The 19,977-nt window shown below is 36.7% G+C and overlaps 1 protein-coding gene across 2 annotated transcripts in view; it reads left to right on the forward strand.

The window, feature by feature from the left end:
• The first annotated feature begins 3,424 nt into the window (after positions 1-3,424).
• rasgef1ba (RasGEF domain family, member 1Ba) overlaps positions 3,425-19,977 on the forward strand; it is a 68,801-nt gene continuing 52,248 nt past the window's right edge. The window contains exons 1-2 of one of the 2 annotated variants that reach the window (XM_016290706.1): positions 3,425-3,942; positions 17,996-18,043. In XM_016290706.1, the coding sequence (XP_016146192.1) occupies positions 3,874-3,942; positions 17,996-18,043 (117 nt within the window). In that variant the 5' untranslated portion in view covers positions 3,425-3,873. The remainder of the gene's footprint in view (positions 3,943-17,995; positions 18,044-19,977) is intronic. The other variant, XM_016290707.1, reaches the window with a different exon arrangement.

Consider the following 19,977-nt stretch of genomic DNA (forward strand, 5'->3'; position numbering starts at 1 on the left):
AGGTTTTTAAAATGGGGTTCACAAACCACCAAGAGGGGGGATTGTGATTGAAATGGCAATATTGGATTAAATGTAGCAATAAAAAAGTAATACTATTACTACTAATAAATATACTGTAAACGCCAAATATATACAAAATGCATTATATTTTCAAAGGTTATCTTACAATCTTAATTTAAAATATCTGTAAAAATAATTTTTTCGATTGGAAATAGTTTATTAAAATATGATTTACAAGAAAATATTATTTCAGTATTTCTACTTCAGAATTTCTTTGTAGTGGTTTGTAAAATTTCTTAGCAATTTCTGAGTGAAAATTGTATCTATACATTTTTTTAGTGTTGTAGCGTCTCGACCAATCTGACACACTAATTTTTATTTGATTTAACAAATCAATTATTCATTAGATTAACAAATCGTCACAGTCCCCTCACTATACATCGTGTGTGTGTGTGTGTGTGCAATGATCAATTACTGTATATTATTACAAATATTAAAAATATATTTTACTACAGAACAGTGCTATTGACCAATGAAAATTTCAGCTGTATTAAACGTTACAAATATTGCATAAATATTTATGATTTAAAAAAAACCCAGTGTAATTGAAGTTCTGAAAAACTGTGTGTGTTTCTAAGGAACTGTGCATTCTTGGTATTATTGCAGTCAATGTCACAAGAAAGGAAATGCAGTATTACCATGGAGACCTCTTTCAGCTGCTTGGATACCAGAGAATTTAAAGCTAAGTATATGACAGAGCTGTCTGACAGCGAGTTGGATGCCTACCTATCACACCACACATTAAAAAACATTCACACATTCACTGAATACATCACAGGTTTGTCAAATCCAACCGTCACAAAAGTGTTTCCACAGCATTACGGAACATAGAGCATATGACTGATAGCTGTTCAATAACAGACTGACAGGACGTCCTCACAGGTTTATAGAATATTAAACCTTAATCCCTAAAACACACGTGAAAGGGAATTTAAACTCCTCTTTTGTCATCAAGCCACACATGCCCATCTAAAAAAACAAAACTGTGGTCCTGAAAGGTCACTGCAAACAGATGGGACCCTGTTCACAGGGTGTAAGAGAGAATGAAGGATTAGGCGGCATTAGATACCCCAGAGATACTAAGAGATTTTTTTCTTTCACTGGAACCCATTCTCAAATCATGCTGGAGAACATGGTTTTACACACAGTTCCTACAGCTTGAGTGCTGCTGTCTAATAAACTAAATGTAATAGAAATCTTCCTTGTGCCAGCTATAAAGTGAAGGTTTGTTCAGAGGTGCAGTATAGCTCCAGTCGTACGATACATTTGATGCTAGATTTCTGACCGCGCTGGCAAAACACAATTTGCATCAAATGTCCCTAATCACACCCTGCCAGCACTGTCACTGTCACACACCTGCTTATGACCACCCACTGCCCATGTGAACTTGGACCTGGGCAACGATTTAATTTGTGATTCTCAGTCACATTTGATAAACATTAAAGTGTGAATTATGATTTCATGCCAGGGACAGACTGCGAGTCTCTTTATCCTGCTGTTCTGTTTGCATTATGTATGTTCACCAGTCCATCATCAGTCTATGTTAAAAAGCTCTGGACACATTTGGGAACACATTTGATTTTAACAGTAGGATTTTCACTGTGAACGCATTCAGGTCATCTCCAGGACATGAGGAAAGAGGATCTCCAGAGACTCTAGTCACTTAAGCCATGGACTGCTCTCGCTGCTTCCATCAGGCTTCAGGTCACGCATCAGCAGGCTGTTGAATTACAACATCAGATAGCATTATATCTGAACGCAAGCCAACATCTCGGCACTGCACTGTATTCAAAAAGTCATACTCCACTGAATAAATAATGCTATTTATTATTTCCTCATCACAAACATTATTAACCTAATTACTGATTTTCTTATTCACATCATGCTCCATCTGTATAACTATAATATTTATTCAGTCATTTGCCCAGTGCATTCTACATTGTATTGGCTCTTAAAGAAAAAGTTCAACTAATAATAAAAGTTCTGGCATCATTTACTCTCTCGTGTCATTCCAAACATCTGTGACTTTCTTTCTTCCATTTAACACAAAAAGATCTGAATGATGTATTTGCAGTGCTGGGTAGTAATTGAGTACATGCAAGCTGGGTTACGTAATCAGATTCCAAAAATGTAGTACTTGAAATTAAAGTATATTACATTTTAAAATGCTTGTAATCAGATTATAGCTACTTTTTATGGATTACATGATTACATATTACATATTATTCACACAGTGGCAATAAATTATTCCTAACTAATTGATTCTGGAAGCCTGGACAAAAATATTTAAAACCTGGAAGACTTTGAGTGTTTTCATGTTTATTAATGTGTGTTTAATACAGGGATTCCCAAACATTTTTGTCACCCCTTAAAATAAAATATTTGTTGAAATATCACAGAAGTAGTTAATAGTTCAATAATTTAACAACACATTTGCAGGTTTACAGTTATCTGATGTTGGTTAATGGTCACATTGACATCCAGGTAAACAAATACAATATGTATATTTTTAGTGTTCAAGTGTTTAAATTGCTTTTATTTTACATTTTTATGATTGAGTTAATTATTAGGTTTTTATCAACTCACTATTCACTCTCTATCAACTCACCAATGTAATGTTTAATGCATTTTATGATGTTGACATCAAATCATGGAACATATTTTCTTTCTTTTGCTTTTTTATATCAATATGAAACATTTAATGGTACGTTAAAAACAAGTTTGATTAAAAAAAAGCAATCTAAAAGTATAAAAAGTAGTCAGATTACATTACCTAAAATGAGTAACCTAGATTACTACTATTAGTTAATAACTAGTTTTCTTCATGTAATCTGTAATCAGTAATGGACTGCAATTTGTAAACAGGCCTAATCTACTACCCAGCTCTGACTATTTGCCATTTTCCTTGCAGTCAGAATGATTGGGGACTGGAGTATTCAAACTTAGAAATTCACACAAAAGCAACATTAGCCTATAATAAAAGTAGCCTATATGACTTGTAGTCTGCTTTGTACGAGAAACAGGCTGAAATATATCATAATGACTAATACATTTCCCATCCAGTGAGTTGTTAACCGTTGTGTGACAACGAGTTGAACCGAATTTTAACCTAATCGTTCAGATAATTTCCCGTATAGCCTTAACAGATCAACTGATTCACTGTAAACAATCGACTCAAGAACGATGCCTAGGCCAGGGAAAAATCCCTCCTCAATCAAAATTAAAAAATGTGGACTCAGTGACTCCAAAGTAATTTGCATGCAATATACCCAGCAATGCATAATCCTATATCGTCTAACTTCGGTTTCAACAGGTTTGTTTCATTTGTGTGCTGTTCTCATAAACCGAGTAGTGCACTCTGGAGGGCTAAGGGGCTCATGACGTGCAAGTTTGATCCTTAGATATGATAACAGGCCAAAAACTAATCTGAGATCCCAGAAAGAGGTAGGCAACCTGTCGGAGCTTTACATCTGTGTCTGGCGTCCCCTCAGCTGTTCCTCCCTCTCTTATACAAGGATTACAAGTGGCTTTCAATGAGCTCGACTTCACTGCGCTCGCGAGCCGCTGTACGCAGACCCACGCGCTCTTGACTAGACAAAGACAATGAGCTGTCACACCTTTCAAATGAATCCTATTTGTTCGGAGTCAAAGAAATGCTGAAAGGAAAGTCCAAGGAGCGAAAAATCGATCTGTTGTGCTGTAGGAAACCGCTGCTGGAACAAGACTACCTGTGGGCACTGTAGTGAGGGTAACAAGAGCCAGGCAGCCAGCGGCGTTTTCAATCTACCGGCGAAACATACAACACACATTTATATGGCAAAGTTCCTCGCCGAGCTGCTGGGATGTACACTGCCCGAGAAAGGAGCATCTCCAATGTTCGAGGTAAGATTAAAGTCTGTTTGTTTTCATGTTACCAGTGTCACAGTGTTAGACCAAGCATTTCATTATCTGATATCTTCACATGTTTAATATGTTACAGTGATTTGTATTGGTTTACTTACCGTTTAATTAAAGCAGCGCTTGTAGTTATTTGATTGTTTAAGCTATTAAAGCGATGCTCAGTTATTGGAGGCAGATTGGTACCTTCACATCAGTTTGTTAATGCTGCTGCCACACAATGGGTGGCCACCTGAGCATTGAAATAATGGTTAAAGCTAATAAAATATGTCCTTTTTACATAAACAAATACTACATAAGATGATGACCATTTTGATGTATAAAATAGTGGGTGAAGATGGACATGAAAGCTAAATCTTCAAATTTTGATGGAAAGGAGTCAGCCTTGATGTCCTTAAGAAGCTTTTACAGTGTGTATTTGGGTCAGTGTGTCAGGGGAAATTCACCTGAAATACTAAATTCACTGCAAATCGTGATGCTAAGTGAACTAATATGAAACCTGCATAAATCAGTCCGATTCTTTTCATTTACAGATGCTTTGCAATGTCCTTCAACTGGGCAGTAAATGCATTATGAATTTAAATGCATCAATGTTCTATCCTGTCTTTTTGTAAAGCATCACACGTGTGCATCTTTTGAGGGTGACATATTCACTTTCTCATGAAAATATGTTTGTTCGGATGATTTGTTCATTATGTCAGCTGCTGCTTGGCTTAATTTACTTTATAATCACCCAGATCAAGCTATTTCAAATCAGTGTTTGTGAGCACCAGCTGAATCCATGCTTTCAATTATCTATTGCTGATGGCCATAATCGGTCTGTAATGGCAGATATAGTGAGTGAAGGACAACTGCAGCACAGTGGTGTTGAGGGATTAGTGCTGGGCCATTATATAAGAGAATATATTCGGTTTGGATCTGCACAAAGCCATCAGATCTGCCTTTGCCTCTAATCTCATGAGTTCACCATGCCTTTCTTCCCCATGTGTTACTGTGTGTGCATATTTGAAATGCTCTGTCTTTTGTCCTGTTGTTTTGCATGTATCTTAACTGAGCTTTTAACTTTCAAACATTTGATTAGGGTACATTGTAAGAATAATAGGACTACAGAGCTGTTTTCTATTTCAGGTTTAGGTCTGTTGAGTGCAGGTTGTTTTTATTTGGGTTTTAGGTGTTTTGGTTAGTTGGGGTTAGAGCACTGGTTCTCAACCAGGGTGCCGGGGCCCACTGGGGGGCCTCAGCAAGCTTCCAAGGGGACACAGGGTGATTTTACAGTCATTTAATTATAGATAATTGGAAATGAAGTAAAACAGATTTTGTAAACAGATTTCGTTTTTCCCATTAATAATGTTTTTAATTATTGAAAAACGTACAGATTCAGAATCTTGAATGTTGCAGAATAGTACTTAGTTAAAAATATAAACACTCCCCATTTCTTTCAATAAAAAAGTTTAAAAACAAGCAGTGTTGACATGATTACAGCACAAAATCTTGAGAAAATATCAAATAATGTGTTGGCAAACACAGGTCTACGCAGAAACCAAACGATAATTATGGCTCAGAAGACAACACGATGCTGTGCAGTCCCAACCAAGTTGTGGAAAAACACAGTCTTTGCATTGCCTTTCTTCTGATGCAAACATTAGAAAAGAGTGGATGAACTTTATTTTTAAGGAAGTCCCAGATGGCATCTGTAAGAACTTTGTCCATTGTTCACTTAATTTTACGGCGGATTCGTTTACAAACAAGGCACAATTCGATGCAGGATTTTCAGAGAGATTGAAAATAAAAGACGATGGCGTGCTGACTAAATTGGACCCGATGTCGCACCACACAAGTGTGAGTAACTGTTTTTATTATGTGGTCACTATTGCTGTGTCTGTTATTACAGATCGTTTGATATGTGCTGAGTATTTATGCATATTTAACTTGAATCGCAGCAGCATCCATCTAGGAAGGATGTAGGCTGTCAAACATTCACAACTGTTGGCCAATCACACCAGTGGGTGTTTACTTCCGCATCTACAATCTGCCACACCTATTCAAATGCAGCGTTCTGATGAGGGGGATCAAAACAGGACAGAAAACATTACCTCTAAATTATGCTTTTTTTGATGTCAAAATCTTGATAACATTAAAAGTAGACCACAGAGAACAGTACAAAACAATAAAAGAGGCAGTTCATGACCCTTGTAAAGTTTGCATGGTTTGTTGATTGTGTTTGTTTGTAGCTTACTTGGGTTCAGTTTAGTTAGTTTTAGGTTCAGTAAAGGAGTTGTGGCTGGTCAGATTACTGTGGTGTGGAGGGTGTAGGTGTTGAATGTTGAGTTGGCTCAGATCTGGTCCTCATTAGTGTCCTGTGGTTACTTGTTTGACACTCAGCATGAGATTGAGTCAGGCAAGGTGACCATGCATGCACACACACACCCACACATTGCCCCCCACATACACAGGCTGCTTGAATATAAAAATTATATCTAAAATCATTTACATGCAGTCTAAACCTTATTTCTGCAGGCATCCAAACCCAATTTTGATACATTCATAGCATATGTGACCCTGGACAACAAAACCAGTCTTACATCGCACAGGTATATTTGTAGCAATAGCCAAAAGTACATTGTATGGGTCAAAATTATTATATATTTTTCTTTTATGCCAAAAATCATTACTATATTAAGTAACGATCATGTTCCATGACGATATTTTGTACATTTCCTACCGTGAATATATCAAAACTTCATTTTTGATTTTGATGAATTGCTAAGGACAGTATTTGGATAACTTTAAAGGCGATTTTCTCAATATTTAGATTTTTTTTGCACCCTCAGATTCCAGATCTTCAAATAGCTGTATCTCAAATGCCAAATATTGTCCTATCCTAACAAACCATACATCAATTGAAAGCTTATTTATTCAGCTTTCAGATAATGTATAAATGTAAATTTAGAAAAATTGACACTTAAGACTGGTTTTGTGCTCCAGAGTCACATATTTTAATCAGTTTGAATCAGTTTTTATAGAATTTAAGCCCTTTTCAGGATTTTTTTTCTGAATTAAACTTATTAAATTGATTTTGTTGGAATCAAGCATTTAGATTAATCAGTGCAGTTCTCTGTATCTAAATTTTGTTCAAGGATTTATAAGGATTTCAGCAGGTAATAGTGTTGTCCCATGTCTGATCTAGCAAAGGGCATCATATAAGTCATCTTTTAAACATCTTCCAGCTGTTTGAAAGATGTGTAGAGTATAATAGCACCCAAACAAATATGTCAACTTCATACATGGATTTTGAGATATGGAGGGATGAGAAAAGTCCCATCCTGAGAGGATTTTTCAGTCAGAGGGCATATGCTCTCAGCTTCGCTTAATCAGAACCATGTCAGGTTGTCAGTGTTCTCGACAGGCCATTTCAGAGTGGATACTAAAGTGCTGCCAGCCAAAACGGAATCCATTTCTTCCCTTATACTGACAATTGCAAAATAATTGACTTGGCTTGTGTGAGATTTATTCAGCAATCTCTTTCATTTTCTCTGGAATGTTGCAGTTTTCTCTAAATCTAAAGCTGTTATATAGGTTTAAACACACTTTATGATCATTTTTGGTTTAATATGCAAATACGCAAAATTGCCAGTGTAGCTATTAGTTCTCTCAAAGCGCCTCCATTCATTCATTCATTCATTCAAAGCTAAAAGACAATTTTACTATTAATATAGATTTTTTTATTGAGTACATATTGATAGTGTAACAATTTTAGCATGAATAATCAAAGCATAGTATTTAAGTGTAGTGCAGAGATGAACTTTTATGTAGAAATGATTCACTTTCACTTTCACAGACTTTTACATTAAATGTTCCCTCCTGGTGGAATGACCTGCCCAACTGAGTCCTTAGCTACAAAAACCCTTGCTACATGTACTGCTTAAAGCTAACTGAGACTTGTTATAGCACTTGCATATCATTGCTCTTTTGTTGATTTTGATTGCTTCCGTTGTCCTCATTTGTAAGTCGCTTTGGATAAAAGCGTCTGCTAATTAAATGACTAAATGTAATGTAATGTAAATTATGTCGTTTTTTTTATTGTTACCTTTTTTCCTTCAGAACATTTTGGATGAACATTTCTTTTTCTCCTTGTGCTTCCACTGTGAGGCAGTGTTTAGAGAGATGTTCTCAAATGTGAGAACCAATGTTTGCAATACAGATTTTTGTGTGTGTGAATTTTTGTTGTTGTTTTGATGGAGTAATCTGCTTAATATGTTGGTTTCATGAAGAAGTGTCTAAAAGAAATGTGCTTCTTTATCTTAGCTTGGTTAGTTAATGAAAATGAGAACATGTGGTCAAGACTTCCTTCACAAAACTTACAGATCTCTGTGATCAGTGCATTTATTAGATGTGAGTTCTCAAGGATGTGGAGGTCACAGACAGATCCTAACCAGCATACGCAAGCAGAAAAGATTAGCCTTGCTCAGCATATTCCAGTTGTGGGTTTCTGTATATGTTTTAGGAATTACCTCTAAACAAAAATAAATTTACAGCAAGCTAACAAGACTTCCAGACAGTGGAAGCAAGTGACCTTTAAGATATCAAACTGTTCACAAATCATCAGTAAGAAATGTCACAGACTGTTTCATAAACAGAATATTCTACTTACAATGTCTATTGAATAAACAACTCAAGGGATTGTGAAAGATTTCATGTTTTTCTATAGTGAATGTTATATACTTACATTTCAGTGAAAGACTTCCGTGTGACTGATGTCAGTTTTCTCATGTGTTTGGGCATTGGAGAGAGATTTATGCTTGTTCCTCAGTCCTGACATGTTTCCTTGTCCTTCAATCATATTTAGAATTAAAGTGCCTAATTTTTAATGGATTTTTCACAACAGGAAAGTGAAGGCCAGACTCGAAACTGTGTATATTTTGTTGTTTTGGTCCTTTGGAGTTAGTGGCCTAGTAGAGCATTTAGGCACAGTCAGTTTTGTATGTATGGAGCCTGTGTGGAGCACAAGAGGACTTATAGCAGAAAGTTGCATTTTCTTTTCCATAGGATGAAGGTGAACTAAGCCTTTAATATATATAACTATTTGCAAAATTCTTCTGGAGGCAACACAAGGTCCAGAGCACAAATCCTGAATTTCTCACAACTTGTGGCTTCATTTACAGATTTTTTTTAAAGTAACATTTGTTAGAAGCCATGTTTAATGCATATTCAAAGCTGATTTAACTATTAAGGTTTATAATGTCACCATAATTGCAATTTTGAAAAATATGGAAATCTGTTCAGACCATTCGGGTTTAAAATAATTATAATCTTGACAATAGCTAATATAATGGTTTGAATTACGTTTATTACGGCCTATGTGCTTTCCATGTTGGAATGATTTCATTTTCATAAATGTATTCTCTGAGGTCTGGGTTTGTCATGTGCAGTTATTTTCTGCTGACAGGGCTTTGAAGGCTTTTCTATCTCTTTTTGTGCCTATTAGAATTTTTAATTGACCTTCATTGACTCTTATTTGAGGCAATTTCCATTTTAATGACAGATTTTTGATTTAGGGGTAACAGATACCTTTTTTTGGGTGTTATTGTGGCTTTTCATTTGATGAAATTAGCATACCGAGAAGAGAGTGGTTTTACCCAGACCATTATTGTTTAATGTGTAGTTATGCACTGTTTTCTGTTAAAATGGGGTTTTCAGCTGGGCCTTGTATACTGATTATGATCAACCATCACAAAGCGACACAGAAATAAATGTCAGATGCTCTCTGATACACCTATTTCTTCTTTGTAAATGTTCTCTTTCCTCTCACAGCAAATTCCTTTGAAATATATTTTTTTTCCCTGGGAAAACAAGGAAAGCCTCAGTTTTGTTTCCACAGCATAATCTCATCAAACAACGCTTCCCTTGGAGACCTTTTCCTCCCGATGCCGTGTGTCAATCTTTGTGTCTCGTTAGTCATGAATAAAGGCCCCGCTCAATCCATCTGCTGTTTGGAATGGGGAATCATCAGGCTCAAGGTCTCAAAAGAGAGGCATGTCACTCACACATAACAAGCTAATCAGCGAAGATCTTGGCAGCGAATTACGCGAAGGGACTTACAATGGAAAAGGTGCTTGCCAAAAAGATTTTTAATGAACACTTGGGTGCTTGCATTTAGTGTCTAATGCCTCTTGCGCTTTCATAAGCTGCTGTGTTTCTAAATTATGGGAAGCTCCCTCAACCTAAATAATAAGAAGAGGCTAATTTGCACAAACCCTTGGTTAATTTGTAAAAACTCTGTAGCTGTCCTCTCAAATGAGCCAGAAGGGGGCGCTGTACATTTGTAAACTGTCCAAAAACCCACTTTGAAAGGTGGAGAGAAAACCATCTTCGAAAGAAAGTGTCTAAAGCTAAAGCGGTCTATAGCTAAACTTCCATTTATACAGGTGCATCTCAATAAATTAGAATGTCATAGAAAAATTAAATGCTCACAGACTGAAGTACAAACCCGATTTCCAAAAAAGTTGGGACACTGTACAAATTGTGAATAAAAACAGAATGCAATGTGGAAGTTTCAATGGGAATCCTCTGCCCATCTTGACTTCTAAGAGAGACTGCTACTCTGAGAGGCTCTTTTTATACCCAATCATGTTGCCAATTGACCTAATAAGTTGCAAATTGGTCCTCCAGCTGTTCCTTATATGTACATTTAACTTTTCCGGCCTCTTATTGCTACCTGTCCCAACTTTTTTGGAATGTGTAGCTCTCATGAAATCCAAAATGAGCCAATATTTGGCATGACATTTAAAAATGTCTCACTTTCAACATTTGATATGTTATCTATATTCTATTGTGAATAAAATATAAGTTTATGAGATTTGTAAATTATTCCATTCCTTTTTTACTCACAATTTGTACAGTGTCCCAACTTTTTTGGAATCGGGTTTGTACATTCGGGAAACCTTAATGTGCCAGTCTACCCAAACTCTAAGCACCTTACCCTAATCATCGCTTATTTTCATCTCTGTTTTCAAAAACAACATAAACCGGTCTCACTCCCAAGTGTTCAGTTGATAATTTCACCCCTTTTTGAGGTTAGGCTGCTGTCATAGCTTGGGGGAGCTTCATCTGAAAGTAATATATACGCATGACTGGAAGGAGCGGAAGCGGTCGACTGTGGCATAATAAAAGCTCCACTCGTTCAGCGGACTCGTTTCGCTTCGATGGCTTTTAGCCTCACCCTGCTTCATTCTACTACGTTAATAAATCATTAGCTCATCCATTAATATGATTTCTGCCCGAGTCCCGTCGGATTGCGTCGGCTGTGGAGATGAAGACGACAACTCTCATGATTCCACACTCAGTCACGGCATCATCAAACTACGTCTTTGTCTATTTGTTTATTTTGAATACGCGCCCTCTAGCGGCGAAAATTACATATTGTGCCTTTAAGTAAATTAAGTCTGAAAACTAAAGAACATTTGACCTTGATTGATGTAAATTTGATTAGTGACCTACAATATATAATTTAGTTTTAATTTTGTGTCATAATGTTTATTTGTTTAAAATTTAGCTAAATCCTAAAACTTTGTTTATGTCCAGGTTTTGATAAGATTCTGAATGCCAGACTTTCAGTGCGTCTTAAACCTTGTATATTGAAGACATCTGCAACCTTCAACTATACAGATTTCCATCTCTTACCCTGAGATTTTTATGTATTTTATTTTTAAAATATGCCATAAACATAGCCGGAGGTTAGTCTTTTGTAATTATATGAAAGCTCCAATACTCCAGTGAGCCTTCAAGAGCAAGACTGGGGCTATAAAACGTCATATTGGCTTCCTCTCAAGACCTTTCTCAAGATGTCAAGGTAATTTATCCTGAACTGTAAAAAAGCCCCTCTACATTATTCAATCCTTTTGTTTTATGAGGCATGTTCTGTGCACTATCTGCCCCTGAGTCTGCCTGTCACACACTGTAAGAGAGGAGCACTCACAGCTGGACAGGCCAGGGGTGAGTCGACACTGTCAGGACATCAGATGGGACCTCAGCCTGCCGTATCTCATCCCCGTGACAGCCATGCACTCCGTTACCCTGACGCTGATAAAATGGATGGCCGCAGGATGGAGCGGCTGCCTCTGTGCTGTCCACACTTTCACCAGCCTCAACAGGCTATGTTAGTCAAGGTCAGCTTTATGTAAGCGCTGGTGCTCATCTGCTTCGTAAAGAAGGGAGCGAAAAGAGATGGTGCGTGATAATGTGGTAATATACCTCCTGTTTAGATAGTTGAACAGCTTTTAGGAAAATATTTATAATAATTCGACAAATTCCGATAGAGCTCTGAAATACTCTGTATAGCTCTGTTTGACCCTGGTGAAGAAACACTTTGGTATTTGATTGTCTTCAAGTGTCTCCAAAGCAGTTGTTGCTATGAAAGCATTATTATCAACAGTTTTACTCCTTTATATAAACTTCCAAAGTCCCTCAAGTAAGGCATGTATACACTACCATTCAAAAGTTTGGGGTCAGTAAGATTTTGTTTTATAGACATGAATAGTTATATTCAGCGATTAAATTGATCAAAAGTTACAGGAAAGACTTTTATTACAAAATATTACTATTTTAAATAAATGCTGTTCTTATTAATTTATTCATTAAAAAATCCTGAATAAATGTATCACAGTTACCACAATTATATTAAGCAGCACAATTATTTTCAACATTGATAAGAAGAAATATTTCTTGAGCACCATTCAGCATATTTGAATGATTTCTGAAGTTACATGTGACACTGAAGACTGGAGTAATGGCTGCTGGACTAAAGGTTTCAAGGTTTGGTTGGTTAGCATGACCCAGTTAGCCTACTGTAATGACACAATCTGGATATAAAAGTAAAGTAGGCAAATCACATACTTTTTGGGCGGTCTTGTACTTAGTGAGAAACTGCCATTGAGATGAATGGGAATGTTAATGAATAACTCTATAGACCTTTTGGCTGTGTACAGTAAAATAATGCAACGATGCTGTATAATTAAACACTGTGCTCCTGAATTAAATTTTTACATTTTAAATGAGCTGCATTCATTGTCTTGAGTAACAGCCATTGAACTAATGGTCATGCTGCATTTGATGATAAAGAGAATTTGATTGCATTAATTACAGCACTTCATTGGGTTTCTTTGCCATTTACTGTAATGATATTCTGCTCATATGTGCTCATTTGATCCTTGACGTCCTTGACATTTGTGTCTTGCATGTAAATGATTTCACTTTATCTTCTCAGTCTGGGGTATGGTGTGTTTGGCACTTGGCATTAAACGGGTTAATGATGTCAGCACCCCCTCCCAACCACACTTATTTAATGAAAATGTTAAAAACCTTAGCTGAAGCCTTTTATACAGCCTTCCATTTGTCTTCTATTACATTCACATTTAAATCTAATGTGATGCGTTTTCTATCTTATTGGATTAAAAAATGTAAATTTTAAAATATGGATCTGCACCATCAGATATAAAAAATACTATTTATTATTATAAATATTGACAAATTGAGCATTCACTTCAGTTAATGATTCGTTTAGTAAGACTAAAGGATTAAACTTTCATGTCTATTACGCGTCTATTAAATGCAGGACCTTTTTCTGCTGTTGCTAAAGTTACAAATAAAGCTACAAATAAGACTACAATTGACATGCTTTGGATATTCGTTGTATTGCTGTTCTAGATTCACCACCACTTTTTATTTCCTCTCATTTCTTTTAACCAAATGTAAGCTCATCATCTGCATGTTTTTGGGATAGGACATGCTACTCACTTTATGATAACCTAATAAAGCCCATCTTCTATTAAAAAAAAAGGTATGAACAGTGCTACACTGCAATACTGAAAGTTTAAAAGAGCAGTTAAAGGTTTGTTTGTTTATTAATTTGTTTATTTATTTAGTTTGCTCATTCAGAAAATCTGCTGCTGTATTAGTTGATTTTGTCAGAGCTTCCCTAGTGAAAAATAAATATGCTAAAATGTGATTGAAATACATTGATTTCATGCTAAGTATACTACAAATACATTTACATATTTGTGACTTTGGAGCACAAAACCAGAGTCATAAGTAGCACAGGTATATTTGTAGCAATAGCCAAAAATACACTGTATGGGTCAAAATGATTGATTTTTCTTTTATGCCAAAAATCATTAGGATATTAAGTAAAGATGATGTTCCATGAAGATATTTAGTAAATTTCCTCGTGTAAATATATCAAAACTTAATTTTTGATTAGTAATATGCATGTCTAAGAACTTAATCTGGATAACTTTAAAGGCGATTTTCTCAGTATTTAGATTTTTTTTGCACCCTCAGATTCCAGATATTCAAATAGTTGTATCTCGGCCAAATATTGTCATGTAACAAACCATATATTTGTATAAAGTATATAAAAAATTGACCGTTATGACTGGTTTTGTGGTCCAGGGTCACATTTATGTAAATGTAATTGTACTGTTGGTATACTTAACTGGTATACATAAAGTCTGCTAAATTGGCACTACTAATTTTTTACTTAATGCACTTAATCTGTGCGGAAATAGTCCAACTAAAGATATACTGACGTATGTTTGATTGTGCTAAAGTGGAACTATTGCAAGTATACTTCAGGTACACTTTAAATATCTTACATTTAAACACTGATATTATTCAAAAATCATACAATCCTCACCAATAGTGACAATAAAACACATTTTACGCTTAATATTAAGAAATGTGCATTGTACACAAGCAGTACTCCAAATAAAGTTTAATTATAATTTTTATATCAGTAAGTCTCAAGCGATATGTTAGTAAATATGTTAATGGGTTTGAACTACTTAGTATGAAATAAATTTATTTTAAATATATTATTCTTTTAGTAAGGTACATGTGATAGTTTTGACTTCTTTTCTTTGAAATATTGAGTGAAATATAATTTAAAATATTATATTATATTTTATCATTTAAAATATTTTTACTTTTTTGATTCCCTGCATGAAGATATCAGTCCCCTGAACCATTTTGCATGTAATCACCCACGTTAGCCAAAGACCTGGAGAGCGCTCTCCCACACACACATGCGTTACCTAAAGGAGGTGTTTGGCCTCTCAGGCAGCAGTCACAATGGAGCGTGACAGAGACTCTGTAGACCAGCCCAAGAACATGCACGTAGCAGGCTGCTGTGGTAACTAGGCAACCTGTCGCCCTCATAATGAAGAACTCCTATGTGACGGGGTTTCTGTTAGCAATTGTCTGTCCTCTCTAATGATTTGTGCGTGGGTCTCACTCTCAGATATTGAGTTTACTGATGAATTTACATGGCAACATCTTTCTGTTTTATTGTGTAATCGATTTGGATCCTAATTTTGCATTTTATGTTTGCCTGTCAGGTAAATACATTTCAGCTCTTATGAAAAGGTCCATCATCTTTGATGGGTTGGAGCAGGTGTTGTTTCCCCCAGGCCCTGTGTTATGTCTACATCAGCTGAATAAATTCTCTCTAGAGTTGAAAAATCAACTCAGCCGTCACCTGTTTCCCAGGTAATTGCTTTGCGCACCAATAAAGGGAGCAGTGGTCTTTGGTTCAGGTCGGTGTTTAAATCTTTGGACATGACTTTAGTGAGGTAGTCAGAGTGGTATAGTGGTTTTGTGTGTGCGACATGTACGAGGGGTAATTTTTGGTTCTGTGAGGAGGCATCATGATTCGAGTCAGTTAAGGTATTTTTGTGTGTGTTTATGCAGCTGGTGAAGTGCAGGCTCTGAGCAGTGACAGACTCAACTGCAGACTCTGTTTATGAGCTTCGTCTTTGGAAAGAAAATCCAAGCTTGTTTGCTTTCACACGTCACATTTGAAATGTGACACACAGGTTTCAAAAAGCTCAACATACTCGCAAAAAAAAAAAGCTCCCATGACTTTTAAGAATGTATATTTATTGCAGTTTTAACATTAGGACTCAAATAATTTTCCTCAAAAATATACCATTTATTTATTTGTTTGTTTGCCCTAATTATTAAATTCAGTTATTTTTAGATGAATGTGGTGAGTTGATGGTTGAGTTTTTAAATTCACTTACTGGCCCAATTTGAATATTAACATAAATTATTTTACAAGAACTCACACTGCATCCTGCACTCTCAGAAACAAAGGGTACAAAAGCTGTCACTGGGGCAGCAGTGGCAAAAGGTACACCTTTGTACCTAAAGCGTGCATGATAGTACTTAAAAGCAGGGCTGTACAGTGCAACATATAGTTTATATAGTGTTTTATTTTAAAGGGGTCATATGATGCTGCTAAAAAGAACATTATTTTGTGTATTTGGTGTAATGAAATGTGTTTATGCAGTTTAAAGTTGAAAAAATAGATTATTTTCCACATACTGTACATTATTGTTTCTCCTCTATGCCTTTTTGAAACGCGTCGATTTTTTACAAAACTCATCTGTCTGAAAAAGCGAGGTGTGCTCTGATTGGCCAGCTATCCAGTGCGTTGTGATTGGCCGAATACCTTAAGCGTGAGACAGAAATGTTACGCCCCTCACATACTGTTGATGCCGTGTCCGGCCGGAGTGACGAGACATAAACATTAAAACCCATTACAAACGAGGCATTTGTTGCATCCAGTGGGGACATAATTACTGATTATAATGACTTATACTGTCTTTTTACGTGTTGCGTTGCATTGCATCGCGCCGCGTAAACATAAAACTCTGTCTGCATTTGTGATCGGAGAAATGACAAACAACAAGTGCTACTCTACTGCCCAAAACTCGCGTTTGAATCATCAGTGGCAATGAAAAAACAGCGGCCTAGCGTGAGGGGAAGCCCCGTCTTAGCGTCCGCTGAGGCCGAGATAGAGTGAGCTGAGGCGGGCTGGACTCCGCTTTGTCCATGGTGAAAGTTGATGTATTCCCTCAGCGACCAGCACAGATCAGCTCTAGGCATGACGAAGCAGATATCGTCCTCTTTTGGAAGACCAAACAAAGTAGTTTCGCTTTCACAACGAAGTACACAGCGCCTTCAGGACATGACTGCAGCGTCAACAACACTACAGCGAGAATAAAAGTTACACCTTCTTTCTTTGCGTGAACATTTGGGCGGCGTTATGCAAATCTTCCCACATAGTGTGGTAGATATGTGGGGGCGTGTTAGAACGAGCCGTTTTAGGTAGGCGTGGTTAACTCTTAACTTTTATAAAGAATATCTCTTTGGTTTTGAGACTTTAGTGTTTGCAACTTTACAGATCTTCTTTATGCACCAAGAGCTTGTAACACTCCAAAGAGAAAGTAAAAATTTAAATCGCATCATATGACCCCTTTAATATTTGTTCATTCAATTTCTTGAATGTTAGGCTACTGCTAAATACTGTACCTGAAAAATAAAGCACTGATTGTTTTATTTGTATATTATGTGTATATCCTAATCCTGAAAAAAAAAACGTGATATGATATTTTTGCCATATTGCCCACCCCTAACTTGTTCTACAACTGTTTGGCCTGTGCTACAAAATGTTCAACCTTTGTAGCACCAGTGCTATGTGCAAAAAAAGTAAACTTACAGCCCTGCTTAAAAGGCACATTTTAGGGGCTTTTGCACCAGAGAAACCTTTTCAGTTCCTAGAAATATTGGCCTAGGGAGTTCCTGCTTTTTGAATTGTTCGCACAGCAGGATCTTGTAACATATTTGGTTCTAGGAACTCCATCTCCTAATTCAGAGTAGGGTCTAGTACATTTTGAAAGGGTACTGCCCCAGTGGAAGTTTTTGTACTTATTTCTGAGAGTCTGTCTTTTGAATACAGCTCTAGGAATAAAATTCGCTGTTTTCTGACGACCTTTGTGTGGTTGCCATGTTTGATTTGTATTCACAACTATCATGCAGTTTATAATACTGTTCTTATACAAATTTTAGTCCAGATTATATTCAATGTTCTCTGAAGCATTTTTAGAGAGTGAGAAACCAAAAATCAAAGTCTTTTCAAGCTGTAGAAATGTGTTTTTGTGTGTGCTAGAGCAATACATTCTCTCTTTTCTTCTCTCTACAGTGCAGGAGTCAGCCGCACATCGGACTGAGGCATGTCACCAAACAACGGGTATGTTCTCCATCTGAGTCTCTCCTCTGTGTCATGTTCTATAGGGAATAGAAAGTATTGATTTTAGTACAGAAGCTGCAGTTACCCTGAGGCAGGAGACATCATTGATATTGTCCCACCACTGTTTTTTAGACAGTCAGACCTAAAATACATCAAACATATATTTATACATACCGTATTGCACACCTGAATACTACTCAAAGAGAACAAAAAACAAAACTGAGCTTAAAGTTACAATGTATGATTTCAAATGGCTAAAACACTAATATTGGCAATAAAATTTTCAGACAGTTATCCTGAATACATGTTATTCTGACAATTTGTTCAAACAATTTACAATAAAGTTTAAAACAAACTGAAACGACACATTCGACAGTCCTAATTCATCAGCTTATTGGAATGAGCGGAATAAAAATATTGGTGTTGGTACAAAGTATATATCTGAAGGAAATTTTCTGTGAGTACTCTTTCCTGTGTGCATAAATGCAAGAATTGTTTCAAAATATTAGTGAATGGAGCCCAATGTTTTGAAAGTATCACAGAGCCACAAAAATACCCTCTTCTGAGAAATCAAGCTATGAATGACTGATTTGTAGTTGTATTTGCATATAAAAAGAAAAAATTGCTGTGATCATTTACTCACCCTCATGTCATTACAAACCCATACGATCTTCATTACTTAGATTTTCAGTGGATGGACAAAAACTGAGAGAATATTAAATATATATTCATTTGTGCTCTGAAGATGAACACAAGTCTAATAGTTTTGGAACAACACGAGGGTGAATTAATGATGACAGAATTTACATTGAGCAAATGTGTGGTACTGTCATTAACACGCATCCACAAGTGACGCAATAGAGATGAAAATGTGGAATAAAGTCGTTATTTTTGTTTTCTTTGCGCAAAAAAAGTATTATCGCAGCTTTGTAGCATTACAGTTGAACCACTGATGTCACACGGTCTACTTTGTCAATCATCTTGGTACTTTTCTGTGCCTTGAACGTGGTAGTTACCTTGCTGTCTATGGGAGGGTCAGAGAGCCCTCAGATTTCATCAAAAATATATTAAATATTGTGTTCCGAAGATGAAAGAAGGTATTACGGGTTTGGAACAACACGAGGGTGAGTAATTAATGACAGAATTTTCATTTTTGGGTGAACTATCCCTTTAAGCTGAGATATGAGTATTTTAAAGGAATAGTTCACCCAAAAAATGAAAATTCTGTCATGAATTGCCCTCATGTTGTTCCAAACCTTTAAGACCTTCGTTCATCTTTGGAACACAAATTAGGATATTTTTGAAGAAATCCGAGAGCTTTGACCCTGCATAGACAGCAACGCAAATGACATGTTAAAGGCCCAGAAAGGCAGTAAGGACATCGTTAAAATAGTCCATGTGACATCAGTGGTTCAACCATTATGTTATGAAGCTACGAGAATACGTTTTGCGTGCAAAGACCATTTGTTTGTATTAAAAGCAACATCTAATCATTTCTCACTTCACTCAGTCTCCCTGTCTAATGAAGAGTTGAAGAAGGTCTTTTTTACACCTGTGAACAGCATGAACACCACTGCACTTCATATAGCGAGCTTGTAGCCTGATCCACTGTCCCTGCCCTTCAGACATTCAGACAATGACGGGTGATCAGGCACAAGCTCTCCATCAAAGCCCAGAGCTCTTCCCTGTCCCCATTCACACAGGGACCCAGGGACCTCCCACACACTCCACCATCAGCCCGGCACTGGAGGCGAGGCTTTGATCCTCGCGCACATACACAGTCATAGTCCTTCTGAAGAGAGCGTCTAGGAATGCTTAAACATGACTTTCATCTTCCCAAATTCAGATTCTCTTTCTGTCAGCATGTGCTCCACTTGTTCTCAAGGCAGCCGTGCCCAGGCTCAACCGCAGCCGGGGTCGACTGGGTTTATCTG

Source organism: Sinocyclocheilus grahami, unplaced genomic scaffold (assembly GCF_001515645.1).
Source record: "Sinocyclocheilus grahami isolate Dianchi unplaced genomic scaffold, SAMN03320097.WGS_v1.1 scaffold262.1, whole genome shotgun sequence".
In the NCBI taxonomy this organism is placed as follows: Eukaryota; Metazoa; Chordata; class Actinopteri; order Cypriniformes; family Cyprinidae; genus Sinocyclocheilus; species Sinocyclocheilus grahami.